This window comes from Ahaetulla prasina, chromosome 5, assembly GCF_028640845.1.
Source record: "Ahaetulla prasina isolate Xishuangbanna chromosome 5, ASM2864084v1, whole genome shotgun sequence".
Taxonomy (NCBI): Eukaryota; Metazoa; Chordata; class Lepidosauria; order Squamata; family Colubridae; genus Ahaetulla; species Ahaetulla prasina.
In genome coordinates, this window is record NC_080543.1 from 109,472,492 (window position 1) to 109,496,224 (window position 23,733).

Here is a 23,733-nt window from a genome sequence, read left to right on the forward strand (position 1 = left end):
GTATGTCGGCTGGGAGACCCCTGGCGAGCCGTCCGTGCGGCAGGTGTCCTTTTCGGAACACCTGGCCCCTGAGGGCCTCGGCGGCGGCCGGATTCGGGCGCTGGAGGCAGGAGAAGCCTTCCAGACGTCCGTTGCCGCTGGACACCGGAAGTCGTCTCAAAAATCACTTCTTTCCATAATTTGATTATATGTTGTATGTGAAAACAAAACTAAGATAAAATCACTTTCCATTATGGTTACCATATTTGAGCTGAAAAAGGTGTTTTCTGAACGGCCAGAAATGGAAACAAGGAATTTGTATTTCCTGATCTGTCTATTAGTCATTCCAAATATTTGCAGCCTAGAAATGGTAGCCATCATATATTTAATTATGTTAACACCAGCAATATCAGATCTCAATTTAATGAATAAACTGTTCAAGAGACAGGAAGTAGTATTTTTTCCTGTCCTTCATAATTAAAGGAGGTTCCACTTTTATTACATATTCAATGCTAATTATTTCCTCTTAAAAATCCTCTAAAAAGATTGGTTGGATCAACTTCATTTTAAAAATTACGTAGTGCAATTGTTATCAATTAAACTACTCATAGAGCTGACTATCAAAATGTCTCATATCATTATTTAATGGGCATGTCAGACTTCATGATTACTTTAAACAATGAATAAATTACTGCATTACAATCAAGTATCGGAAAATCCCAGTGTCTGAATTAAACCAAATCACTCAATTAATACATTAGGTTCTTATCACAAATTATTAACAGTACAATGAATTGCAACACTGCAGATGAAATGGGCATAGGAAAGAATATATACATTAAAATTGTACTGTACCTGTGCAAGCTTTCTTGTGATTTATACTGATTGAGAACCACTTTGCCATAGTTTTCATTGGTGCTGCAATAAAAAAAATTAAATATTGCCCTTAAATATAGTACAGGCAGTCCTTGACTTACAACCACAACCGGACTGGAAAATTCATTGTTCACTGGTGTGATTGTTAAGTGAGGCATCATGTGGCTGCACCTGATTTTATGACCATGTTCATTAAGTCATCACATGATTGTGATTTTTTAAAAAACTTCCCTGCTGCTTTTCCCATTGAGTTTGCTTACTGAAAACTGGGTGGCATAGTTGCAAATGACAATCTTGTGACATCAGGACACTGCCATTGTCAAAAATACATGCTGGTTGCCAATGCTTGAATCACAATCATGTGTCTGATTACGGGGACGATGTGTCAGTTCTAAGTCACTCAATACAGTTTTAACTTTGAGTAGTTCCTAAATGAATAATCGTACATTAAGGACTATCTGTAAATCGGACTAAACATCATAGCAAAAGTTTAGGCAACTGGGTTTTTTTAAAGCTGTAAGTTTCAATGATATTTTCATATCTTATTAACACAATATGCTTTAGTTATTTTAAAGTAGACTAAAGTAAGAAGAGAAAATGGAAAGCATCCAAATCCCAAGCTCATCGCAATTCAACGATGTCCAAATAAACCCTGGATCTTCATGACGTCCAAAGGAAACTAACTTTAAATCCAGAACTGAGCAACTTGTGACTCTAGGATAGTATATGGTTTTCAAACTGTTACGTTGCTTTCAAACTAATTTCATGTATCCTTTCCAAAGAAGAACTTCAAACTTTTAGTGAAAGTAACCCCATCCCTTTCTTGACAACCTATTTATATCAAGAAGTAGGAAAGAGAAAATCCCAAATGCATATACCGTAAGACTCATGTACTACACTACTAGATTTCTTGAATGTTGAACTAGACCTACAGGTAAATCTTCCTTTTTTTATGTATAGCACAAGAGTGTTTAAAAAAAAAAAGACCTACAGCTCATTCTCTCACCATTGATTAATTAAGCTTTAATACCGCTGATTCAGTCATTTACTATCCTTCCATGCTATGTAGCATATTGGGCAGCTTTAGTCAATTACATAAAATGTTTTCAAACCAAAGAAGACTTGGGACCTAGGTTTATGTCATGAAGGATGCTGCATGACCTTAATATTGCAGAGAAATTTAGGAAATGGTACTATGTCAATCTGGCTCACTGTGTTTGGATCCCACCAACAAGAATATACATTGGATACCACATTGCATCAGAAACATAGATTCCTAACTTTTGATTAATTTGATTTTAGATTGTTTTTCACATGAAGAAACATTAAATTTTTGAGACACTCTAAGATTCACTGCAACAAACTCTGAAAACCATCAAATTAAATTAAACATTTTGTGTTACAACATTTGTATATCACCCATAATCGATAAGTGGGGGACAATGAATAGATGCATTTCAAAACTCCTCTTCAATTATTGGTCATAACTATTGCGCCATCTGGACTGAAGCAATGAAGTTTCCAAGGTTTGCAAGATGTTATACGCACAAAAATCTATAAAGGTATTACTAAATATTTCATATTTTCAGTTACCTATGTTTAATTTAAACCACTTCTTCAATACTCATCTTCTTTTCTCTTCTATTTCCACCTTGCAGATCACTATGACTCCATTTCCAAAACATGCTAATCCTTAATAAGTGAATAAATCTAATTTGCACAGTACATTGAACCATCAATTTGCTGGACTGGCTCAATGGCACAAAAAATGAACCCCAAAATGATCAATCACATTTTACCTTTAGCCTTTCAGAGCCTTTCTCTATTACCAAATTATATTACTTATAGGATCATCTCTCTCCAATTGTTTCTACTCTCTCTATCCGATCTGGCAGGAAGGAGATGATGCAGGTAACATTGACTAGGAAGTGTCAATTTGGCAGGGCCCAGGAAGAGAGCCTTTTGTGCTATGGCACCCACCCTTTGGAACATAATTCCACCCAAAATTAGATTGGCCTTGTTCCTGTTGGCATTTTCTAAGTCCTTGATGACTTCGTGTTAAAGCTGGTGCCCTGGGCATGGGATTGAGGCATGTCCTGGTTGTATGGATGATTTGTTAGATTGCACCTGGATGCTGCAGTATGTGTGGTTATTTCTATTTGTTTTTTATACTGTCTTATTTTAAGTATTTTATTTGTTATATTGTAAGAAACCTACAATCACATAAAGTGAGAAGGACAGCTATATAAATCAATAACAGAATAACAAGAGTTGGAAGGGACTATAGGAATTTAGCACCCACCCCCCTCCTAGAAGAATGAAATATTTTAGAAAATATTTAAAAAGGCAGAATATATTTCCCTGGATGAGAAATGGAGAAACATGTTTTAAAGACAAAGCTGCTTCCTGACTCTCCCCCCCCCACCTTTGTCAATGGGCCATTAAGGCTTGAGCCAGTCCATTGTCTACATGACAAAGATAGGATTAGCCCCTACCCATCTAGCAACAGAATCTTACCACATGGCAAGGCTCAAGCAAGCTTGAGAGACAACCTACAAGGCTAGCTAAGACCCCCACCCCCTGGGAGTCTGACAGCCAATCAGGATACTCTTCCTGTGCCCCAGAAAGTTCAAAGCTCAGAGAAAGCATAAAACCAGGGAGCACACAGGATCTCGCCCTTTTCTGTTCAGGATCTCAAGCCATGTGATCCTGACCACCATTAAACCATCTTTCCAAGCAGTCTCCATGTTTCCAGTGTCTTTGTCCCCATTTGGAACTGAACCCAGATGGATATTTCTTCCAACAGGACCTTGGAGGTCTTCTAGTCCAACCTCAAGCTGGAGACCCTGTGTCATTTCAGACAAATGGCTATGTTGGAATTCATTGTTGGAATGTATTTTTATGTAACAACTACAGTAGTATTCAGGCAGTAGATAGCAGTGTTTACAAGTTTGGATCTATGGTATATAGTCTATGTTTTTCTGTTGTAAGTAGAGTTTCCTGTTTCCTGTTACAGTTAAAACAGTTGAGCAGTAAAGCACATGGTGACTGTACTCTTTGTGTGCTCTGTGGTGCTATATATAAACAGAATTGCTAACAAGCTGTCCAGTCTCTACTTAAAAGCTTCCAGTAGTTCTCTGTTCAGTAGTTCTCTACTCAATTTACAGTCAGCAGAAAACAATACCTGCCTGAAATTGGTTGTCTCACTTCTTAATTCTTATGCTACTCTTCTGCCTCTGCACTCAGTCATTCTCCAATCCCGTCACTTTTCTCCAAGGTAATGCAATGACTGATAAGGCCTAATAGATTTTCTAGACTTTGACGATGCTCTTGAAAAGTGTCAGAATACAAACGAATATTGTTTTAGTAGCAGTTAACTAAGAAGTTAAGCCAAGAGAGGGACTCATGACTGACTCCCTCATGGACTCAGGAGAAGAAAAGACAGCTTCGTGGAAACACAGCAGAAAAAAAGTGGTTGCAATGCTGTTTATACAATGAATAAATGCAAGTGGGGGATGGCTTCAGGTATGTAACTTACAAGTTATAAATACCCACCTGGGAAATATTTACTGTATTTGGAAAACCAAGCTGAAAAACTTAATGAAAACAAGTCAGTCACTTCCATGGATTTTACATGAGAAGTCTAGAAAAAGTTGCAAGGTCTGATGCCAACAAGCCAGTGGGTTCTCTCCTTACCCTTCCTCCTCAGGCCTTTTCTTTATCCAGCTATTATCTTGCAAAAGGGTTCTTCGCTTATTGACCTCATTAATAACTTGCTGTCTGCTCTTCATCGCAAGGGAAGCGTTCTTAGTATCTGTAAGTATATCAGCAGTATATTAGACAGTACATAGTACAATGTAATTAAATCTTTTTGGAACATCACAGAGTTTAGTTGCCCCAGGAGTCATTCCTCCAATCTCTTGAGTTGACAGAAAACTGTGCCAACTTAAGTTTTGATGCCTCAACTGCCAAGTTTAATTCTGTCTCAGGAATGACTTTGGTACAGGTTTTTTTTATATTTAAAGTTTATCGTTTTTATATGTTGTGGATTCTTCTGATATTCTTCTGACCCTATTGAACATTGCCTGCTGGTGGGAAAAACATCAACTGTGTGATGGGGAGAGAATGGGTGGGTATGAAAGGGACCTTGGGATGGAGGACTTAACCATCTTTCAAGTTGCCAAATGACTTGTTACATCTGAACGTAAGTCTGGATAGAATGCCAAGCTTCTACCCATCACTTATGGTTTCTTCCAGAATTGTTTTTAGCTTCCTGGTCTAACCTACAGCACTAGCTACCCATCCAACTATTAACTTAAAATATTTGCTTAGCTTGGCTGCTCAGCTTCAAATCTAGAAAAAGTCAGCCTGGTATTAGTTTTCAATATATTTGTTTCTTCACTGTTTTTCTTCTCAAACTCTTACAAAGTGCAACATTTCTGCATATCTATTTAAAAGTAAATCATTCTGAAATTATTCATTATTAAACTTACATGCCACCCATCTCACTTTGAAAAGTGACGGATTTGATAGAACAAAGTTTCAGATTAGCATGTGCAAGAATGTAGCCAGATACATTATTTGAAATGTGTCCAAGATACATTTTGGCAGCTATATATACTTCTGCTGTTGTAAAGAATACGTAAGACTTCAGAGGATAATTAGAACTGCAGAAAAAACAATTGCTACCAACCTGCCTTCCATTGAGGACCTGTATACTGCACGAATTAAGAAGTGGGCCGTGAAAATATTTACAGATCCCTCACATCCTGGACATAAACTGTTTCAACCCCTACCCTCAAAACGACGCTATAGACCACTGCACACCAGAACAACTAGACACAAGAACAGTTTTTTCCCGAAGGCCATCACTCTGCTAAAAAAATAATTCCATCAACACTGTCAGACTATTTACTGAATCTGCACGACTATTAATCGTTTCATAGTTCCCATCACCAATCTCTTTCCACTTATGACTGTATGACTATAACTTGTTGCTGGCAATCCTTATGATTTATATTGATATATTGACCATCAATTGTGTTGTAAATGTCATACCTTGATGAACGTATCTTTTCTTTTATGTACACTGAGAGCATATGCACCAAGACAAATTCCTTGTGTGTCCAATCACACTTGGCCAATAAAAATTCTATTCTATTCTATTCTAATTACTGAATTGAATTGAAATTGGAGAGTCTGCCTATAATTTGCAATTCAAGCTTTGTATCTGCTGATCTTCTTGACTGTTATTTGCTGCTTCATTATTTCCAGTGCTTCCTTGATCTTCCTTGTTTCTAAGTGACCTTTTTGATCAGGTATTCTTTGGTTCTTTTAATCTTTAGCTTCTTTTCTTTCATCTGATCTCAGCTTGCTGGTCCTGATCTTCCATTCTGATGATGCATTGTTTGGCTTCTTTTTTTCTTCTTTGTTGATTTTGCATTCCAGGTACTCAGTTAGATCTGCAACTGCTATACATTACTTGGTTTGTATCTAGCGGTGAACTGGTGCGTTTATTTCATATTACAGCATTTGCATCTTTTAATGCTTGTGTTAGCTATTTCTTTGTAACAAGCTTCAATGCAGGCAACCTTATTCTGTTGTTTTTGCTGCTGTTCTAGATACTCAGTATTTTTTATTTCAATTCTTCTTTAGTTGGGGAACTTGTTCTTTCCGAGGAAAAGATGAGACTGCCTGATTTCAGAATGAAAACAATTCAATATGCTGGTCTCCTCTACTGCCAACTTTTCTATTCTTCATTTGGTCTTTTTTTGTAGGCAATTTGATTATGGTTCATTGCAGAGTCAGCCAGATGTTCAGAATGGATTTGGCTTTTTTTTGTTTTTGTTTACCTACTGAGTTTTTCCCAAGGACCTGGGATAGGCGGATGTGCGTGTTTGATGATGCTAAAAGTATCATCACAGGATGTAAGCTGTTCTTAGTAAAGCTGCCTTTTGTAACGGCAGAAAAACAACAGAATATGGTTGCCTAGCTGATGGTGAATTTGTCAATGCCAATGGTATTCAAGTTGTTATTAACATTATTATTAATTAATTATCAATATTATTGATAATCCATGGCATAGGGCCGGGTTATTTACGGGACCGCCTACTGCTACCAAATACCTCTCACCGACCCGTGCACTCTCATAGAGAAGGACTCCTCAGGGTGCCGTCAGCGAGGCAATGTCGTTTGGCGATGCCCAGGGGAAGGGCCTTCTCTGTGGGGGCTCCCACCCTCTGGAACGAACTACCCCCCGGACTTCGTCAGCTTCCGGACCTTCGGACCTTCCGCCGCGAGCTTAAAACATACTTATTTAATTGCGCAGGATTGAGTTAGATTTTAAATTTATGGGTTTTAAATTGGGTTTTATTCCTATATTTTTAATTATTGGGCTTTTAGAATAAGTTTTTTAATTGTTTTTATATTGTATTTATGTGTTTTTTAAGTGCCTGTAAACCGCCCTGAGTCCTTCGGGAGATAGGGCGGTATATAAATATGATCAAATAAATAAATAATAAAATAAATATTAACAATGAACATTATCAACACTAACAACTTGCAAACAGGCTTCCTCCCTAGTTAAAATACTTGAACACTGTCTTGTTTGCACCAATGCAAGCAAAGCTTCAGCTAATTTTCTTAATTTAGAATCAAGCTGCTAGTTAATCGCAGTGTTTAACAGCTGCTAAAATAATTTTTATAGCTTAAAAGTGGTGAAAGAAGTTTAATCAATGCATTTCCAATTAAACTGCAATCAGTGCAGTTTGTCTGAAATGGTGTAGAGTTTCCTGCCTGGGCAGGGGGTTGGACTAGAAGACCTCCAAGGTCCCTTCCAACTCTGTTATTATGTTAAGTGAAACAAAACTGAAAGATGAATTATATTACCATTTTTGTTATGCTGTGGTTTTCCTACAGTGAATGTTGACATTTTATTCAGGGCTATATCCAGTTTGTCCTAAAATAAAGTAAAAACACAAAAAATAAGTGGTCAAAACCCAGAAAATGGTATCAGAATGCATCCTTTTCCTGTACTACCCACATGCAAAAACTTAGCCAGATCAGATGAAACACACTGATTTCTATTCCCATGGTGGCCAACCAGTTAGTTAGTTAGTTAGTTTATTTGTTTGTCGCAAGTACAAGGAAACAACTATCAGTATGGACATAGTCATGGACACATGAAAAAAATGGTGCAAATAAATTGATATAAATAGGCAAAACATAGCCATAAACACATAAAATGATTACATATAAATGGGGACAGTAGGACAGGGACGGTAGGCACGCTGGTGCGTTAATGCATGCCTCTTAGGGACCTCTTAAGAAATATGTAAGGTCCACAGTAGACAGTTTAAGGTAAAAGGTATGGGGGTTAGAGAAATTAATAAGAGGATCAGTTCCAAACAAAATGTTCCAAACATTTGCTACTCTATTGCTATTGCTGAAGTCATATTTTCTGCAATCAAGATTAGAGTGAATTACATTTAGTTTGTATCTATTGATAGCCCTTGTGTTATTGCGGTTGAAGTTAAGTAGTCATTAACAGGTAGGACATTAAGGTAGATAATCTTGTGTATTAAGCTTAGGTCAGAATGTAGATGGCGTAGTTCAAGGTTATCCAGGCCTAAAATTTCAAGCCTGGTGATATAAGGAATTTTATTGCAAGCAGAGGAGTTGAGTACTCTTCTTGTAAAATACCTCTGGACTCTCTCTAATGTATTAATGTCCAAAATACAGTTAATTATTTAATCAGGATATGAACCCAATAATTTCCTTTAATGCTCTTGCAGCTAGTGCTCATTGAATTTTGCCCCCAAGCTTGGAAAGAGCATAGCCGAAATGACTTACATCTCAATTTCTACTCCCAACTGTGCTCGTTTAGTTGAGGACTACTTTTATACTGTAATAGTGAGCCAAGGCCTGCAACATGCCTATAATTTTAGAAGTGCCCACTCAGATATGAAAAGCTTAACTGCCATGGAGATAAACTGAAATTTAATCCACAAAAGGCGTCATAACTTAAAATCCATCTCTTATGGATTTAATTTCATTTTATCTCCATTGGAAAGTATAGAAAACAGAGCGAACTGTTCATGAAAAATATAGCAAGCTCCAAAGGATCAACTGCTCGCAAAATTATTGTATTTTAAGTTCAAGCAAGCAAAATGCTATTAGCAGGCTTTCCTCCCAAATTTCTGCTTATGCCACTTTTGTTTAGATTCTGTTGAGAAACACCCTTTTCTTCCACTACTTTCACTAGTGGGATATAAAACGTTGTTTAAATGTACTACCTGCAAATGTTTGGAATGTGACTTAGATGTTCAAATTAAAAATCAGACATTAATTACTACACTTCTGATTTTAAAAGCATCAAATAAGCCTATGAATATTTCTCTGCACTTCCTGCTGGCATGTCCCAAGCCAATTTGTTTGTTCCAACTCTAGTCGTAGAGGCAAAAGTCAATATTGGGTAGAAATGAAACATGACTCTCTCAGCAGCTGAGAGAAGAATCACCAGTAAACCAACAGCAACAATGTTCAACAATGTTCAAGGAGATTCCAACAGCGTCCCTGAAATATTAATGAGCCGTAGTGGTGCAATGGTTAGAATGCAGTACTGCAGGGTAATTCTGCTGACTGCCAACTGCCAGCAGTTCAACAGATCAAGTCTCACTGGCTCAAAGTTGACTCAGCCTTCTATCCTTTGGAGGTCACTAAAATGAGGACCCAGATTGTTGGGGGCCACAGGCTGACTCTGTAAACTGCTTAGAAAGGGCTGTGAAGCAGTATATATAAATCTAAGTGCTATTGCTATTAACATTTTTTGACACCTTTTCATTTTAAGTGTGAAAATGTGGAGAAAAACTTGGTGTTGTTGTGCTGACTTCAAACATGTTTATATATAACTTAGAATTTAGCTCGCTGATCATAGAATAAACAAACATATTTGTCCTTTCCATTTATACCTTATTTCAAAACCATTCATTCACGTGGTTTTATCAGAAGAACACGGAACTTGTAAGCTTTATTTCTAACTCAGGGCAATTGCTCAAGGCTTAGAGAGTGTAAAGTAAGAAAATACGAAAAGAAATATATATATATATATATATATATATATATATATATATATATATATATTTGTTTTCTGAGGTTTTCACGGTGTTTGTATATAGGTCTTTGGTTGTTGTGCTGACTTCAAACATGTTTATATATATATAACCTGCTAAAGCATTCTGCCAACACAGGCGTTTCCTTAGAACCACAGTACTTACAAGCTTTTGAAGTTTGGATGTGATCGCAGCTGTGGAAACAGCTGCGATCACACATTGCTCCCAGAAGCACGAAGCTGAAGCCTGAAGATGACGAATGAGACTTCGTCAAACGCCGCCAAGACACTTCCAATTTTACACGGAGAAAACCCGAATAACCAAAGACCTATATATATATATATATATATATATATATATATATATATATATATATATATATATATATATATGTATATATAACCTGCTAAAGCATTCTGCCAACACAGGGCGTTTCCTTAGAACCACAGTACTTACAAGCTTTTGAAGTTTGGATGTTATTGTTTCAAAGCCTTCCCTCACTGCTGAACTGCAGAAAATAATGTGGGTATGAACTTTGCTGTCCCCCATGGCTGTTCCTTCCCCTATTGTGATCACCTCCCTTCTCAGGGCCTTAGTTTAAACTTCCTGGCAAAATAATGGCTGCCAACCTTCCACATCTTTTTGGGACTCCGCATGGACAGCGTTAAGGAGAAAACACCCCTTTGTATAATGCAAATAAGTCATAAAAATTACAAATTCCAAACTCTGAACTCAGTATCAAACTGCAAATAAAAGATTAGAAGCATACTTGGCTATTTATTACTTTTGTTATTATCTCAGATTTTTTTAAAAAAAATCCATGAGTTTATTTTTAGTTTTTATAAGCATATCCTGTTTGCACAGAAAAATATTACTAGGGTATGATAATTAATACAGTACAGGAATAATATTTGGAGATGAGATGGAAGGAAGGAATGTAAAGGACGTAAAAGTTATTGTATGGAGGAAAAAAAGGAGAAAGGCAGTTAAAAGTCATAGAATCAAAGCGTTATGTCAAAAAGGTACTATAGACATTCCTTGAGTAATCAATCTCTCTTTAGTAAGTAAATAACTGAAATAATAAACTTACAGTTTGTCCACATTTTGTTCTCAGTTTCCTCGTGTTGTAACAACAGTTAGTTGGATATAATTATAAATGAAAATTTGGTTTTGAGGCTCGATATTAACTAAAGTGTTGCTGCTCTAATTGAGCTTGCAGTGTCTGGATTTCATCTATAGCAGGGGTGTTAAACTTGATTTCATTGAGGGCTGCATCAGGGTTGTGTTTGACCTCAGGGGGCCAGGATGGGCATGGCCAGGTGGGAGTGGACTCTCAACATCACTTGTGTCGGGGCCACCTGTGGTAGCCTGAGTGCTCTGCCAGCGAAAATGGGCTCCTGAGCTCTTTTTCTCTGAGACGGCTTCCTGCAACCCTCTCCCAGTGAAAACAAAGCTTGGGTGGGCTGCATGCAGCCCTCACAAGCTCCATTTTCAGCTCTGACCGCCTCCTGCAACCTTCTGCCAGCAAAAATAGAACTCGGGAGGGCTGCGCACGATCCTCACAAGCTCCATTTTCTGCTGCAATGGCCTATTACAACCTTCTGCCAGTGAAAACGGAGCTCAGAAGGGCGGCCCTCCGGAGCTCTATTTTTGCTGGCAGAAGCACCACAGGCCGGTCCTTCGTGGTTTCAGGACATCCCTGAGGGCCAGATATAAGCACCCCGCGGACCGAATCCTTGAGTTTGACACCCCTGATCTATAATATGAGAAGAAAAAGAACGAAAGGACCTACCACTTGGAGAAGGTGGCAAGGGGACAGGAAGAAGAAAGAGCCCTTCAACTCCTACTTCACTGCAGATACTTGAGATTTTAAATTGCAAGTCCATTTCTTTGCCAAATACTACAATACTAGACAATGATAAGAACAAAATCTCACTTCTCTAAAGCTGAGCTTTAATTGTCAGGAAAATATCTATTTTATATATTTTATCTATTATATATTTTTTAAAATATATGAACCATAAGTGCTATAGTCTAGTCAGGCATGCAACTAGTTACGTTAATGAAAGAAGACAGAGGTACTAATATGGGGATTGTCTAGGGGCCCCCAGGCTTCAACTGTTTAGCCTCCATGATAAATACTACAAGCTAGTCTTGAAATGACCCACAAGCAGGGGTGGGCTGCTGTGGGTTCGCAGGGGTTCAGGAGAACCTCTAGCTAAGATTCTGTGCAGTTCGAAGAACACCCAAATCCCATCCTGGCTGGCTGTGCCCACCCCACCTCTCCCCTCCCAGGAGTCCCCACGTGGCCCATTTTGAATGCAGGTAAATGCAGGGCTTGTGCAGAGGTTTGGGGAGGGTGAAAAATGGGCCTATTGGAAGTTTGTGAAGGCCAGAAATGGACTCGTTTCCAGCCTCCAGAGGACCTCTGGAGCCTGGGGAGGCCGTTTTCACTCTCCTGGAGGTTCGAGGAAAGCCTCCAGAGCCTGGGGAGGGCAAAAATGCACCCCCGCCATGGTGCAGCAGGCTGACTAGGCCACACCCATCATGGTCACACCCACCCAGCAACCAGGCAGAAACCCCCTTGCTAAAATTTTTGAAACCCACCCCTGCCCACAAGCAAATTCAAAAGAAAAAAAATGCTGGCCCAGAAACCAGGAGGCTGTGAGTTCTAGTCCCATATTAGGCATAAAAGCTGTCTTGACAGCTTTGGGCAGGTCACTCTTTCTCATACTAACCTCCTCACAGGGTTGTTGTCATAGAGAAAATAGGAGGAGGGAAGAGTATTAAAGGTGGGATAAAAAGTTAAGAAATAAATATATAAATGTAAGGCAGGAAAACTGGATTCTTGTGCATTAATTTGGATAGAGCAAGTCAGTTGTAATAGCACTACTTATGGTCTATTAAAAGAGGACGCAATCTGTCATTTTTAAAAAAAAAGAGAAACAGATGTGCACACTTGGCAACAGCTGACTGAGTATAATTGCTTCTTTAAAAATATGAGTTCATAGAGTCATAGAAGAAGGAACAAGTCCAACAGCCTCCAGGATTCACTACATATCCAACTAGAGTAGACTATCCAGACTTGAAAAAGTCTGACGAAGGAGTTCCTTCAGAGGAATTCATAGTTCATAGTCCACTTGAATTCTGGACAGCTTTGTTTTTTGGTTATTGAATACACCAAATACAGGTAATCCTCAACTTATGACCACAACTGAGTCCAAAATTTCTGTTGCTAAGTGAGTTATTTAAGTAAGTTTTGCCCCATTTTATGACTTTTCTTAGCATCCAGATTTTGATCACATGATAATGGGGATGCTGCAAAGGTTGTAACTATGAAAAGCAGTATAAGTCACATTTTTCAGTACTGTTATAATTTTAAACAGTCACTAAACAAACTGTTATAAGTCAAGGACTACCTGGAGCCCTTTTTTGACAGCCACACCACAGTTAAACGATTTTGGATAGTTGTAGTCCTGAAAGACTGCAAATTACTTTCCATAAATATTCAACGTTTTGTGGGGCCCTCATTGTGTGTATAGCATTACTCTTAAGCTTTTTTGTTCACTACAGAAGCCAGAACTTAATAGTTGAAGGTTTATGATCAGACCAAAATCTGTATTGGTCAGAGTAGTCACCTTGAACAATCTTACAGGATGGGAAAAATCTTAATTATCTGGCAATTATGTAAAGTATCAGCCAACAACATTACAAATATTTAACTATTGAGGCTCTTGGATCATATTCAACATCAAGAAGTATAAATGAAATGAATGTGTTTTGCAATACTATATAGTTTTGATTCACCTTGGCATTTAAATCATCAGTGATAAAATAAAACAAGAGAATACAGGGCTAAGCAAAGCTTCAGCTAATTGTCCAGGTTTGCCTAATAGCTGTTTGAATTGTGCATGGGTAGTTCTGAAACTCAAAAAGAGGGGGGGGGGGGAGGAGATGACCCAGGTAACTACAGGGCAACCCAGGTCAAACCAAACAAACTCTGAACAGATTACTAAACAGTCAGGATCAGGTTTTAGAAGAGAAGATGGTAAAATGTGAACTGGACTATACTGTAGATAAAGGGCTGATTTAAGAATTGTACTCAATGAACCTATGTCAGTGACTTCTTGTCAAGCAGAATGGAGATGTAGGAAGTTAGCACCCACCCCTCTCCTAGAAACATGAGATATTTTAGGAAATATTAAAAGGGCAGAATATTTCCCCTAAAAGGGAGGCAGAAACTCAGCCCCCCCCCCCACCTTGTCAATGGGCCATTGAGGCCTGGGCCAGTCTAACAGAGATCTACCTCCTGCAGGCAGAGCCATAGTAGGAATTGCCCAAAGCCCTTTCATTACATCATCACCCAGTAAGAGTCAACCAAGCCTGGGACTCAAAACACAGCCTACAGAGTTGCCCCTGCATGGCCCCATGGGAGTCTGACAACCAATCAGAAGACAAGCTCAAATTCAAAGCCCAACAGAGGGCACAAAACCGAGGCACTCTCAGCATCTCTTCCCATTTTTTCACCCAAGATCTCCAAGGCATGTGATCCTGTTCACCAATAAACCTTCTTTCCAAGCAACTTTCATGAATCCAGTGTCTTTTTCCCTACTTGGAACTGAACCCAGATGGACATTTCTTCCAACAGAGGTGTTGGAGGTATATTGCAGCCCCCGTTCCAAGCCCTGTAAAGTTCAGTTTATTTATAAATGACTTGGAAGAGAGGTTAGAAAAATAAATATTTTCACATTGAGGATGACAGAAGGATTGTGTGGATATCATTCCTATCTATGACTCATGAGTACTCCCTCTACTGAGTCAATGATAACTATTGTCACTAAACGTATTCTAAAGTTTACTAATAAAATTACAATGACACAAATGTTATTACACTTGGCTTGATAATTAAAGGTTGTGGTTTAAAACCTGGAGGAGTTTTTTAATTACTATTTTTCTTTCTTTGGGCTACAAACTTTCGAGATTTTTTTTCCCTTAGTTCAGCAATGAATGTTTCATTACTTCTGTCAGCTCTGCCATCTTTGCTAAGCTTGCTGGCACCTTGCCATAAATAGAGGGGAGGGGGGGCAAAGCAATTTTGGGGAAGATGTGCAGGAAAGAAGAAGGAGGGGGCAAGGGGGGAGGGAATGGCACTGATAGGAACCAGAAATGTTAAACCACATTGATCCAGCTGCCCAAGGATGCCTTGTCTGGGAAAGAATGTGAAGATGTTTCAAGACGCGCCTGACATCAAAGCAGTTCCCAAAACATCATAGTGGGATGCTATTGGACATTGACAATGTGGTCAAGGGGGGAGCACTGTGGAAGGGGAAAACTTGTAACTTGTATGCGGGAATACTCAGTTCTAGCCTTGCTTTTGCTGCAACCACTAATCCTTAGTAAAAGAACCTATCACTTCAATCAAATGGAGTCGAGAATCTTTCTTTCCTAGGGACCTAGCTGAGGTGGGCCTGACACCTCCTATTCTTCGGTTTTGACATTAATGACATAGTAAAATGGTTAAATAAACCAAATCATCACACACACACACCAAAAAATAGGAGATCAAAGCTATTTAGCTGTTGCTCTATGTAGACAATGCAGTAATCCTCTCCAGGACACCTGCAGTTCTTAAAAGAGCCTTGTGAGCCTTCATCCAGTATTGTAATAATGACAAACTGGATATAATCTACCAGTCACTTGAGGTAAAAGTGATTGCCTCTGCATTTCTGTCCTCATCCAATATCTTAAACTATAAAGTTTAAGTTTGAAAATATATAACAAAATTGTGATTATATTAATAAACCATTATATTATGTGGCAAGTATGATTTTGTTACTATACAGTACAGTGGTGGGTTTCAAAAAATTTTAAACTGGTTCTGTGGGCGTGGCTTGGTGGGCATGGCACAGGAAGGATACTGTAAAATCTCCATTCCCACCCCACTCCAGGAGAAGGATACTGTAAAATCCCCATTTCCTCCCGATCAGCTTGGGAGGCAGAGAATAGATGGGGGGAGGGCCAATTAGAATTTTCACTACCAGTTCTCCAGAACTGGTCAGAACCTGCTAAAACCCACCTCTGATACATTACTATAAAATATGCAGGTGCTCCTTTTGGTAATCAAAAAGAACCAAACTAGAAATTGATCAAAATACAGTTGTCAAAAGCAAGATTTTTAAACCATGTAGGAATTTTGATGTCATAGCTTTTGTGCCTTGTGTTAAAAACTTCCACACAACCGACAGTGGTACATAAAATCAAGGTAAGTGAAGATAATAAGCTATCTCCAACTGATCACTTTTTAACCTATAAACATTTATGCCCTATCCTCATGCTGGTGCCATGTCTATCCCAGATCGTATCTTAGGCAAAAACCTGCCCTATTATGTTTTATACTTCAAAGCACCAATCAGCCATAAAACACAGTGGAGAATAAGAATTCAGACAATGTCTAGCTATCTTTACAGCAAGGGCTGGAAACTACAACGTTCACTCATCTGGAGAAGCTATACATGGAGAAATCTAAAACTGTGTTTAAGACAATATAAATTTTGCAGGGTTTAAAAATCTCCTTTGAGCATTAGCCAGAATCAATTTTCAATATTATCATCTCCCTGGTTGTCTCATAACATTCACATTGTATATTATTAGCTGGTGTATATCTCTGTTTACACTTAGAAATTACATTCTCTATGTCGGTAACCATTGTAAATCCAATCATAAAACAAAAGTATGCAAAAGTATGCTACTTGAATGCTACTTGAATGCGAAACGAGAATGAAAATCCCTTGTCTATTCAGTATAAAAGCAAGCTGAAGGAACAGGTTTTTCAGGATTTGGGTGGAGATGAAGATTCAGTCTTGAAAGAATTAAAATAGTAAGTAGCTATGGGATGAGATAGTTTCTCTGTACAATTTTGATATGTGTGAATTTTCTGTTAACACCTTAATTGTTCTTTTTTTTAAATGAATGTTTTTACAACCTCAAACTTAATTCTTTATTATATTGAAAAAAATAACAGCATATTATTAGACATAGTATGCTCTCGCAAACTAAAGCAGAATAAATAAATACTTCCATTAAATCATTCTCTTGTCTCTAAACCCTTACTTTTTCAATATCTAATACTTTGCCTGTAAAAGACAGATGGGAGTGTAGTTTTACTATTATGCCATAGAGAGGGTATACCATAACTTCTGTACAATTTTACTCCCATGGTGAGATTTTAGGTTTAAAAAAACCATCTTCTAAGCAATTCTTTTGATAAGCAAAACAAAGTAGAAAGGATCACAGCGCAAAATGTCTTAAGGTTTCCAGAGGTTTTGAAGGCATTGTACTTGAGCATCCTGTCTGAGCTTCCGAGGTGGTAAATCAAATCCAAATTGAGAGAAGGAAAGTGCCTTCTGCTCTTCTAAATATCATAAACTGAACACTTTGGGGGAAAAAAAATCTCATGCCGGTCTATAAATATCTGCTTACCTCTTTATGCAACCAGTGTCCAAATCCAGATTCCCCAGCAATACTGTTGGTTGTGCAGTTCAGCTTACAAAAAAGTAGTATTGGCTGCACCCGACCGTCTTCTCAGCTTTGTGACTTCTCCAGAAGGGTTGAGTCACGCTGGGAGGAGGGGAAAGGTGTGGAAAAGGGAGGGCACCTTTTTACAGTTTAAATACACTATAGTAACTTACCATTGTTTATTGTTGTTTTACACTGATACTTGCCTCATTTGCAAAACGGGATATGCGTACCTGTGTGGTGGAATTCTATCATAAGATGAAAGAGTGTGTTCATGTATATCTATATATAATATAAAATGCACAGGCATGCATATATCAATAACATTTTTTGTGGGGGAAGGGAACAGGCTTTATTTGGGGGAAATTACATATAATACAAATATTAGATATAAATCTAATATTGCATATTGGCTGTAATAGTTAAATTGCTGCTAAAAGAAATTTCCCAAAGAAACAAAACATGGAAAAGCCTGTTTATGTACTAATATTATCTAAGCAAAATAATTTAGGGATTATACCAAAGAATGACCTATTTATTAATATGGTGCACCCTTAACCTTTCTCTCTTTTCTAAGATGAACCCCAACTGAGCCTTTGCAGTTCTTCAGTGCTATATGCCCTCTTTGTTCTTGAACTGGGGCTCCATCTTCCCTTGACTTTTCCTTCAGGTATGCGTTCCAGTCCAGGGTTCATTTCTCCAGTCACTTTGCCCTATGGGACCAGCGTCCTTTTGCTTTTCAGAGGGCAGCATGGAACAAATTACCCCAAGCTTCAGTTCCGGTATGAAGGGCTCCTAACTATTGATTATTCTTTCCTTCACATAAGCTGACATGCAAACCATATAGTACCCTGCCATCCAGTGGTGGGATTCAGCCAGTTCGCACCACTTCGGGAGAACCGGTTGTTAACTTTCTGAGCCGTTTGGTGAACTGGCTGTTGGAAGAAATTATTAGGGCAGAGAACCGGTTGTTAAATTATTTGAAACCCACCACTGCTGCCATCACACCAATTCTGGAATGGGACAATTGAACACGGCTGTCTTAACCCACCCACTTCATCTTGGGGGGCCCCACCATGGCTGACCCAACACAGGCACTCTTACTCGGCTGGCTCTTCACCAGCATTCCTTTCCCCCCTCTGGTCCATCAGCGCTCTCTGACTTCATCCCTTCATACCGGGTGTATCACATAGGAATACTTTTCCATGACCAATTGGTTGTGTGGGACATTTAAACGCGCATTGAGGCAGCCAATTCTCGCGCTGAGGAATGGGTAGCCTCAGGCACAAGGCGGCAGGGGACATAGTGCTTGCTTTGTTGTGCACACAAGAGGAGGAAAAAGCGGCCCCGTGATGGGCGGTCAGGGGCAGGGCTTTTCCCTTCTCAGCTGCTCAGGAAGCTGCCTTTCCCACTGGCATAATGACAAGTTTAATAACAAGCCGATCTGGCAACATTCAAGATAAAGGATAAGAGAACAATTAGCAAGTAAAGGATTTATCTGTGAATGGTTTAATTGTTATAGAATTTTTGAAAGATTTAAACTTGATAAAAAAGAGTTTTGTTTTCGCAGGAGTTAAATCTGAATCGGATGTCAGCTTATGTTCTGGAGATGACCACTTGATGGCTAAAGTATATAAAATGTTACTCAAGATGAATCTGGAAGATGAATATGTCAAAGACTGAATGATAAAACGGGCAAAAAAATTTCGATACAACATAATGCTAAATAAATGGGAGAATGTATGGACTAATGGATTAAAATTCACATTGAATTGACAGAATTTTTTTACAAAATGATGTATCCTGAATAGACTAGCACAAGCGTACAGGTAGTCCTCGACTTACAATCACAACTGAACCCAAAATTTTTGTTGCTAAGTGAGACATTTGTTAAGTGAATTTTGCCCCATTTTACAACCTTTCTTGCCACGGTTGTTAAGTGAATCTGGCTTTTGCATTGACTCTGCATGTCAGAAGGCTGCCAAAGGTGATCACATGATCCCAGGACTCTGAAACATAAATGTGGGACAATGGGGATGCTGAAATGGCCATAAGTGTGAAAAATTGTCTTCAGTTACTTTTTCAGTGCTGTTGTAATTTTGAACATTCACTAAATGAACTGTTGTAAGTCAAGAACTACCTGTATAGAGGGACTTCTAATAAGTGTTGGAAACGCAACCAAAATCCAGGTACATTTTATCATAGGTGGTTCTCTTGTAAAAACATATTGGGTAAACACAATAATGATAATGCAAAAAATACTTATGATATTAAGGAAACCTGAAGCTTTTCTTTTAGGTATTATGGATAACCCAATTGAAAAAGAATTTGGGGTGCTATTTCTTCACATGGTGACCACTGCGAGGATTGTACTTGCCAAGCACTGGAAAAGAAAAAATGCAGCATGCATCTTAAGAAACAGGAAACAGGAAAACGAGCACTATCAAATTAGCAAACCCATAGTTTAGATGCCAAAAGATCTTTCAGTGAATGTAGAAAAGGCTTTTGGCAATACATTTCTTTCCCACAAATTTCAAGAAAATTCATGAGTAGATAAACATGAGCTGAATGCATGTAACGCCTCAGCTGTCAACTTCTGTGTCAAAACATTAAGGCAACTAACAATTTCAAATGCTGAAAGGCAGCAAGAATCTTTGAATCATCCCCTTTTAAAGTATATTGAATGCATCACAGGCACGTGGAAAGCAGCAGGATTTCTGTCATCCTGCTCAAGCCTGCCATTTTGATGCTATTGAACCCTCAGGGGATGGTTCTATCCCTTTGGAGGATCCTCGTGATGGACGTGTGGCAAACGATCTTCTCCCATGATATCCCCAAACTGAGATGCTGCCCATCCTTCAGAACCTGGATGGTTCCTTTGCTTTTAGCAAAGGTAGAAAGACAAAACTTTTTATTTAGCTTCATGTTATAAATTACTTAAGATTCCTTTAAATCAGGGGTCTCCAACCTTGGCAACTTTAAGCCTGGCGGACTTCAACTCCCAGAATTCCCCAGCCAGCTGGTTGGGGAATTCTGGGAGTTGAAGTCCGCCAGGCTTAAAGTTGCCAAGGTTGGAGACCCCTAATTTAAATTGTATATGATTGTTAGTGGCTACTACGTACAATAAAATGTACTTTTAGGGCTAACAATATGGAAGTGGTTTGCTCATGCCTCCTACAGCCTAGGGATGTCTCCTGCAGAACCAGCCAGGACAATCCTTGAGGGATCAGCCGCATTGGCTGGTTGCTATCATCTGCTGTAAGCAAGTTATTTTTAGTAATTTGCTGTTCTTGTAATACTGTGACACAATTGCATTTTTAATAATGCAGTGGTTACTTTTTTAAATTAAAAATTGTTATAACCAATCTGAGCAGCTTCTTAGTAGAAAAGCAGTATAAATGTGGCCAAATATATAATTATCTGTAAGGAAATATTTATTGAAATTTGAGTCCTGATGCAGAATGTAGATTAAATTACATTTAAAATTTTATGGCATTTATTAAATGATGTATCTTTAACCATAAATCAATGATTGATAATTTAATTCATCTTTGCCATCTGATGCATTCCACAATATCCAGTAGTCCTTTCTGGCAATGCCCAAAGGCCTTTTTTTCTGACCCAACATGTTTTTTCTGACCCAACATGTTTTGAGGAAAGCGGTTAGGAAAGACATTCACAACTATGTTTTGTACAGATTATGAATAACCAGTGTCAATCTGGATCAGTGTCACGTTGATTCATTATATGGCTTGGTAGCATTACACAGGTGTGGAGAGTAAGAAAGATGATGTTGATGAAATATGCAAGAGCTATTACCTCAGCAAAACAACCTGAAGAAAAAATAAGAATATATAGCTGTATTTTGTGTACTTTTGCATCTTCAGTAATCAGTTGAAATTAAAATTCCAGGTCTGCCCTCGTCATTTTTTACTCACTGCAAAAACTGTTGTCTTTGTCAACTGGAAGCAGAGTTGGTTAAGCCAGAAAGATATTATTCTTGAAATTCTTCAATTCTGGAATCATAGCTAAATTGAGTGATTAGAGTTCTCAGGTGTTGAACTACAATGCAGTTTAATAACATGCCTAACTTGGGCGTGTACTTAAATATCTAAAATGCATTACATGATAAATTACCATACTTGAGTTTAGTCCATTAGCAACTTGCCTTTACAGTATGTGAAACTTTCAGGGAGTGGAAAGAAACTGGGAGAGGTAAAACCAGTTTAGGAAGCTTTTTATTGTCAATCCTGAAACATAACATTTAATTTAAACATTCAATTCATTCTTCTCCCTGCCCCATTCACTACTGAAATACTAACACCAATGAAAACAATTGCTTCTTGACTCACTTTTGGAAGTTACCCTTCATTATTCCTACTCACTGTCCATGCTGGCAAGAGCTGATGGGAACTATTGTACAAAATATTTACTACAAGAAAGGCCTTTAGATTTGAACATTGTGACCCTCTTAAAAAGTACCATATTTAAAAGAGTTTCATGGCCAGACTGTAATGGTATACTTTAAAAATCAATATTACGGTTACGTTTTGCAAGTGTTTATCATATCTTAAACAATTAAAATTTAGAAATCTATTATTTCTTAGAAATTGTATATTTCTTCCAAGAAATTTAACAATAGTTATGGGAAGAAGAGAAAATCTAAAATTTATCTTTGGAGGAGACATACTGGGTTGATTACAGATTGTTTCCTTTTTAAATCAAAACAAGGATTAGCCAAGTCATCTTATCAAGCCAAACTATGTATGATTGATGGTTTAATTATAATATTCAGGAAAGTGGAGATACGTAGTTGTTTTTTGTCCTGTACATTCTGTCCTGTAACTATTTGGGAATTTTGCTTGACAAACATGTTACTTTTGTGTGTTTGTTTATATTCCACCTTTTATTATTATTTTTACAAAAAACTCAAGGTGGTGAACATATCTCATCCTACGTTATTTCTTTTTCTCCACAACAACTCTTGTGAGGTGGGTTAAGTTGAGAGAGATTGATTGGCCCAAAGTCACCCAGCTGGTTTCATGGGTACTGTGAAATAGAATTAGTAGCTATCGTTTTCCATATATAGAACCCTTGAAATTTGTCATAGCTCAGAGAATAGACATTTTATGCCAGCTGGAGCCTATGGATGTACAATATAAACTTCTGCACCCATCCCTCCATCTGGGTAGGAATCCCACATACTAATGGATGCTACATATCCAACTGTCATACCTGACTCAGTAGCTGGGTGTGTTCAACCTCTTCTAGCAAAGTTTAAACTTTCCCATTTGGTAAAAGCATAATTCACACTGAGATGATGAAAGAGCAGGAAAGCATCATTAGCCATTTGTGAGAGTCAGCCATGGGGTGTGTGTGTGTGTGTGCATATGTGATTTCCCCAATTTTTTCATCCAGCATAAAAATTATTCACTAAGCATTCCAAATACCTATTTGGGACTACCAAAGAAAGTAGGACAAACTCTCCAGGAATAGCTTACATCATAGCTTACATCATTGGTACAAATCAACACAATTATAGCTTTGAATACTATACGCCTTGGAAGCCTTATAATTTATTCCTTTCTAAACTGAGGCTTGTCTTTCTGGTACTTCAGGGTCTGGTTCATACAATAGTCTCTGCAGTGACCGACATGATAATTTTCAATTTGTTTATAAAGTGGCTGAAGATGGCCTTTTCTTTTTTTCCCCTTTCTGCCACAAGAGAGTGCTCTAACATAGAGAATAAGATGAAATGAAATTATTAGTTAATATATTAAGAATATAGGACTTTATAGGGGTGGCATAATGGCTCAGTGGATAAGAAGCTGAGTTTGCTGCTAGAAACTCGACAGCTCAGGTTTGAAAGCTGAGCATTGTGCAATGGGGTGAGTTCCACTGGTGGGATTCAAATAATTTAACAACCGGTTCTCTGCCCTAATGATTTCTTCCAACAACCAGTTCAGCAAACTGCTCAGAAAGTTAACAACCGGTTCTCCCGAAGTGGTGCGAACTGGCTGAATCCCACCATTGGTGAGTTCCCATCTTGTACTAGCCACTGACAACCTAGCAGAATCACAGAGTTGGAAGGGACCTTTGAGGTCTTCTAGTCCAACCCCCATTTCAGACAAGTGGCAGTCCAGTCTCTTCTTAAAAGCTTCCAGTGATAGAGCACTCAAAGCTTCTGAAGGCAACCCATTACACTGGTTAATTGTTCTCACTGTCAGGATTTCTAGGTTGCTACTTTCCTTGA

The 23,733-nt window shown here is 38.3% G+C and overlaps 1 protein-coding gene across 4 annotated transcripts in view; it reads right to left on the reverse strand.

Moving 5' to 3' along the window:
• Positions 1-17,575, reverse strand: part of SCEL (sciellin) — a 55,318-nt gene extending 37,743 nt beyond the window's left edge. For all 4 annotated transcript variants that reach the window (XM_058185498.1, XM_058185497.1, XM_058185496.1 and 1 more), the window contains exons 1-4: positions 17,445-17,575; positions 7,744-7,813; positions 4,552-4,669; positions 835-897 (exon numbers count right to left, since the gene is read on the reverse strand). In XM_058185498.1, coding sequence (XP_058041481.1) covers positions 835-897; positions 4,552-4,669; positions 7,744-7,786 — 224 coding nt within the window. In that variant the 5' untranslated portion in view covers positions 7,787-7,813; positions 17,445-17,575. The remainder of the gene's footprint in view (positions 1-834; positions 898-4,551; positions 4,670-7,743; positions 7,814-17,444) is intronic.
• Between the last annotated feature and the right edge of the window lie 6,158 nt (positions 17,576-23,733).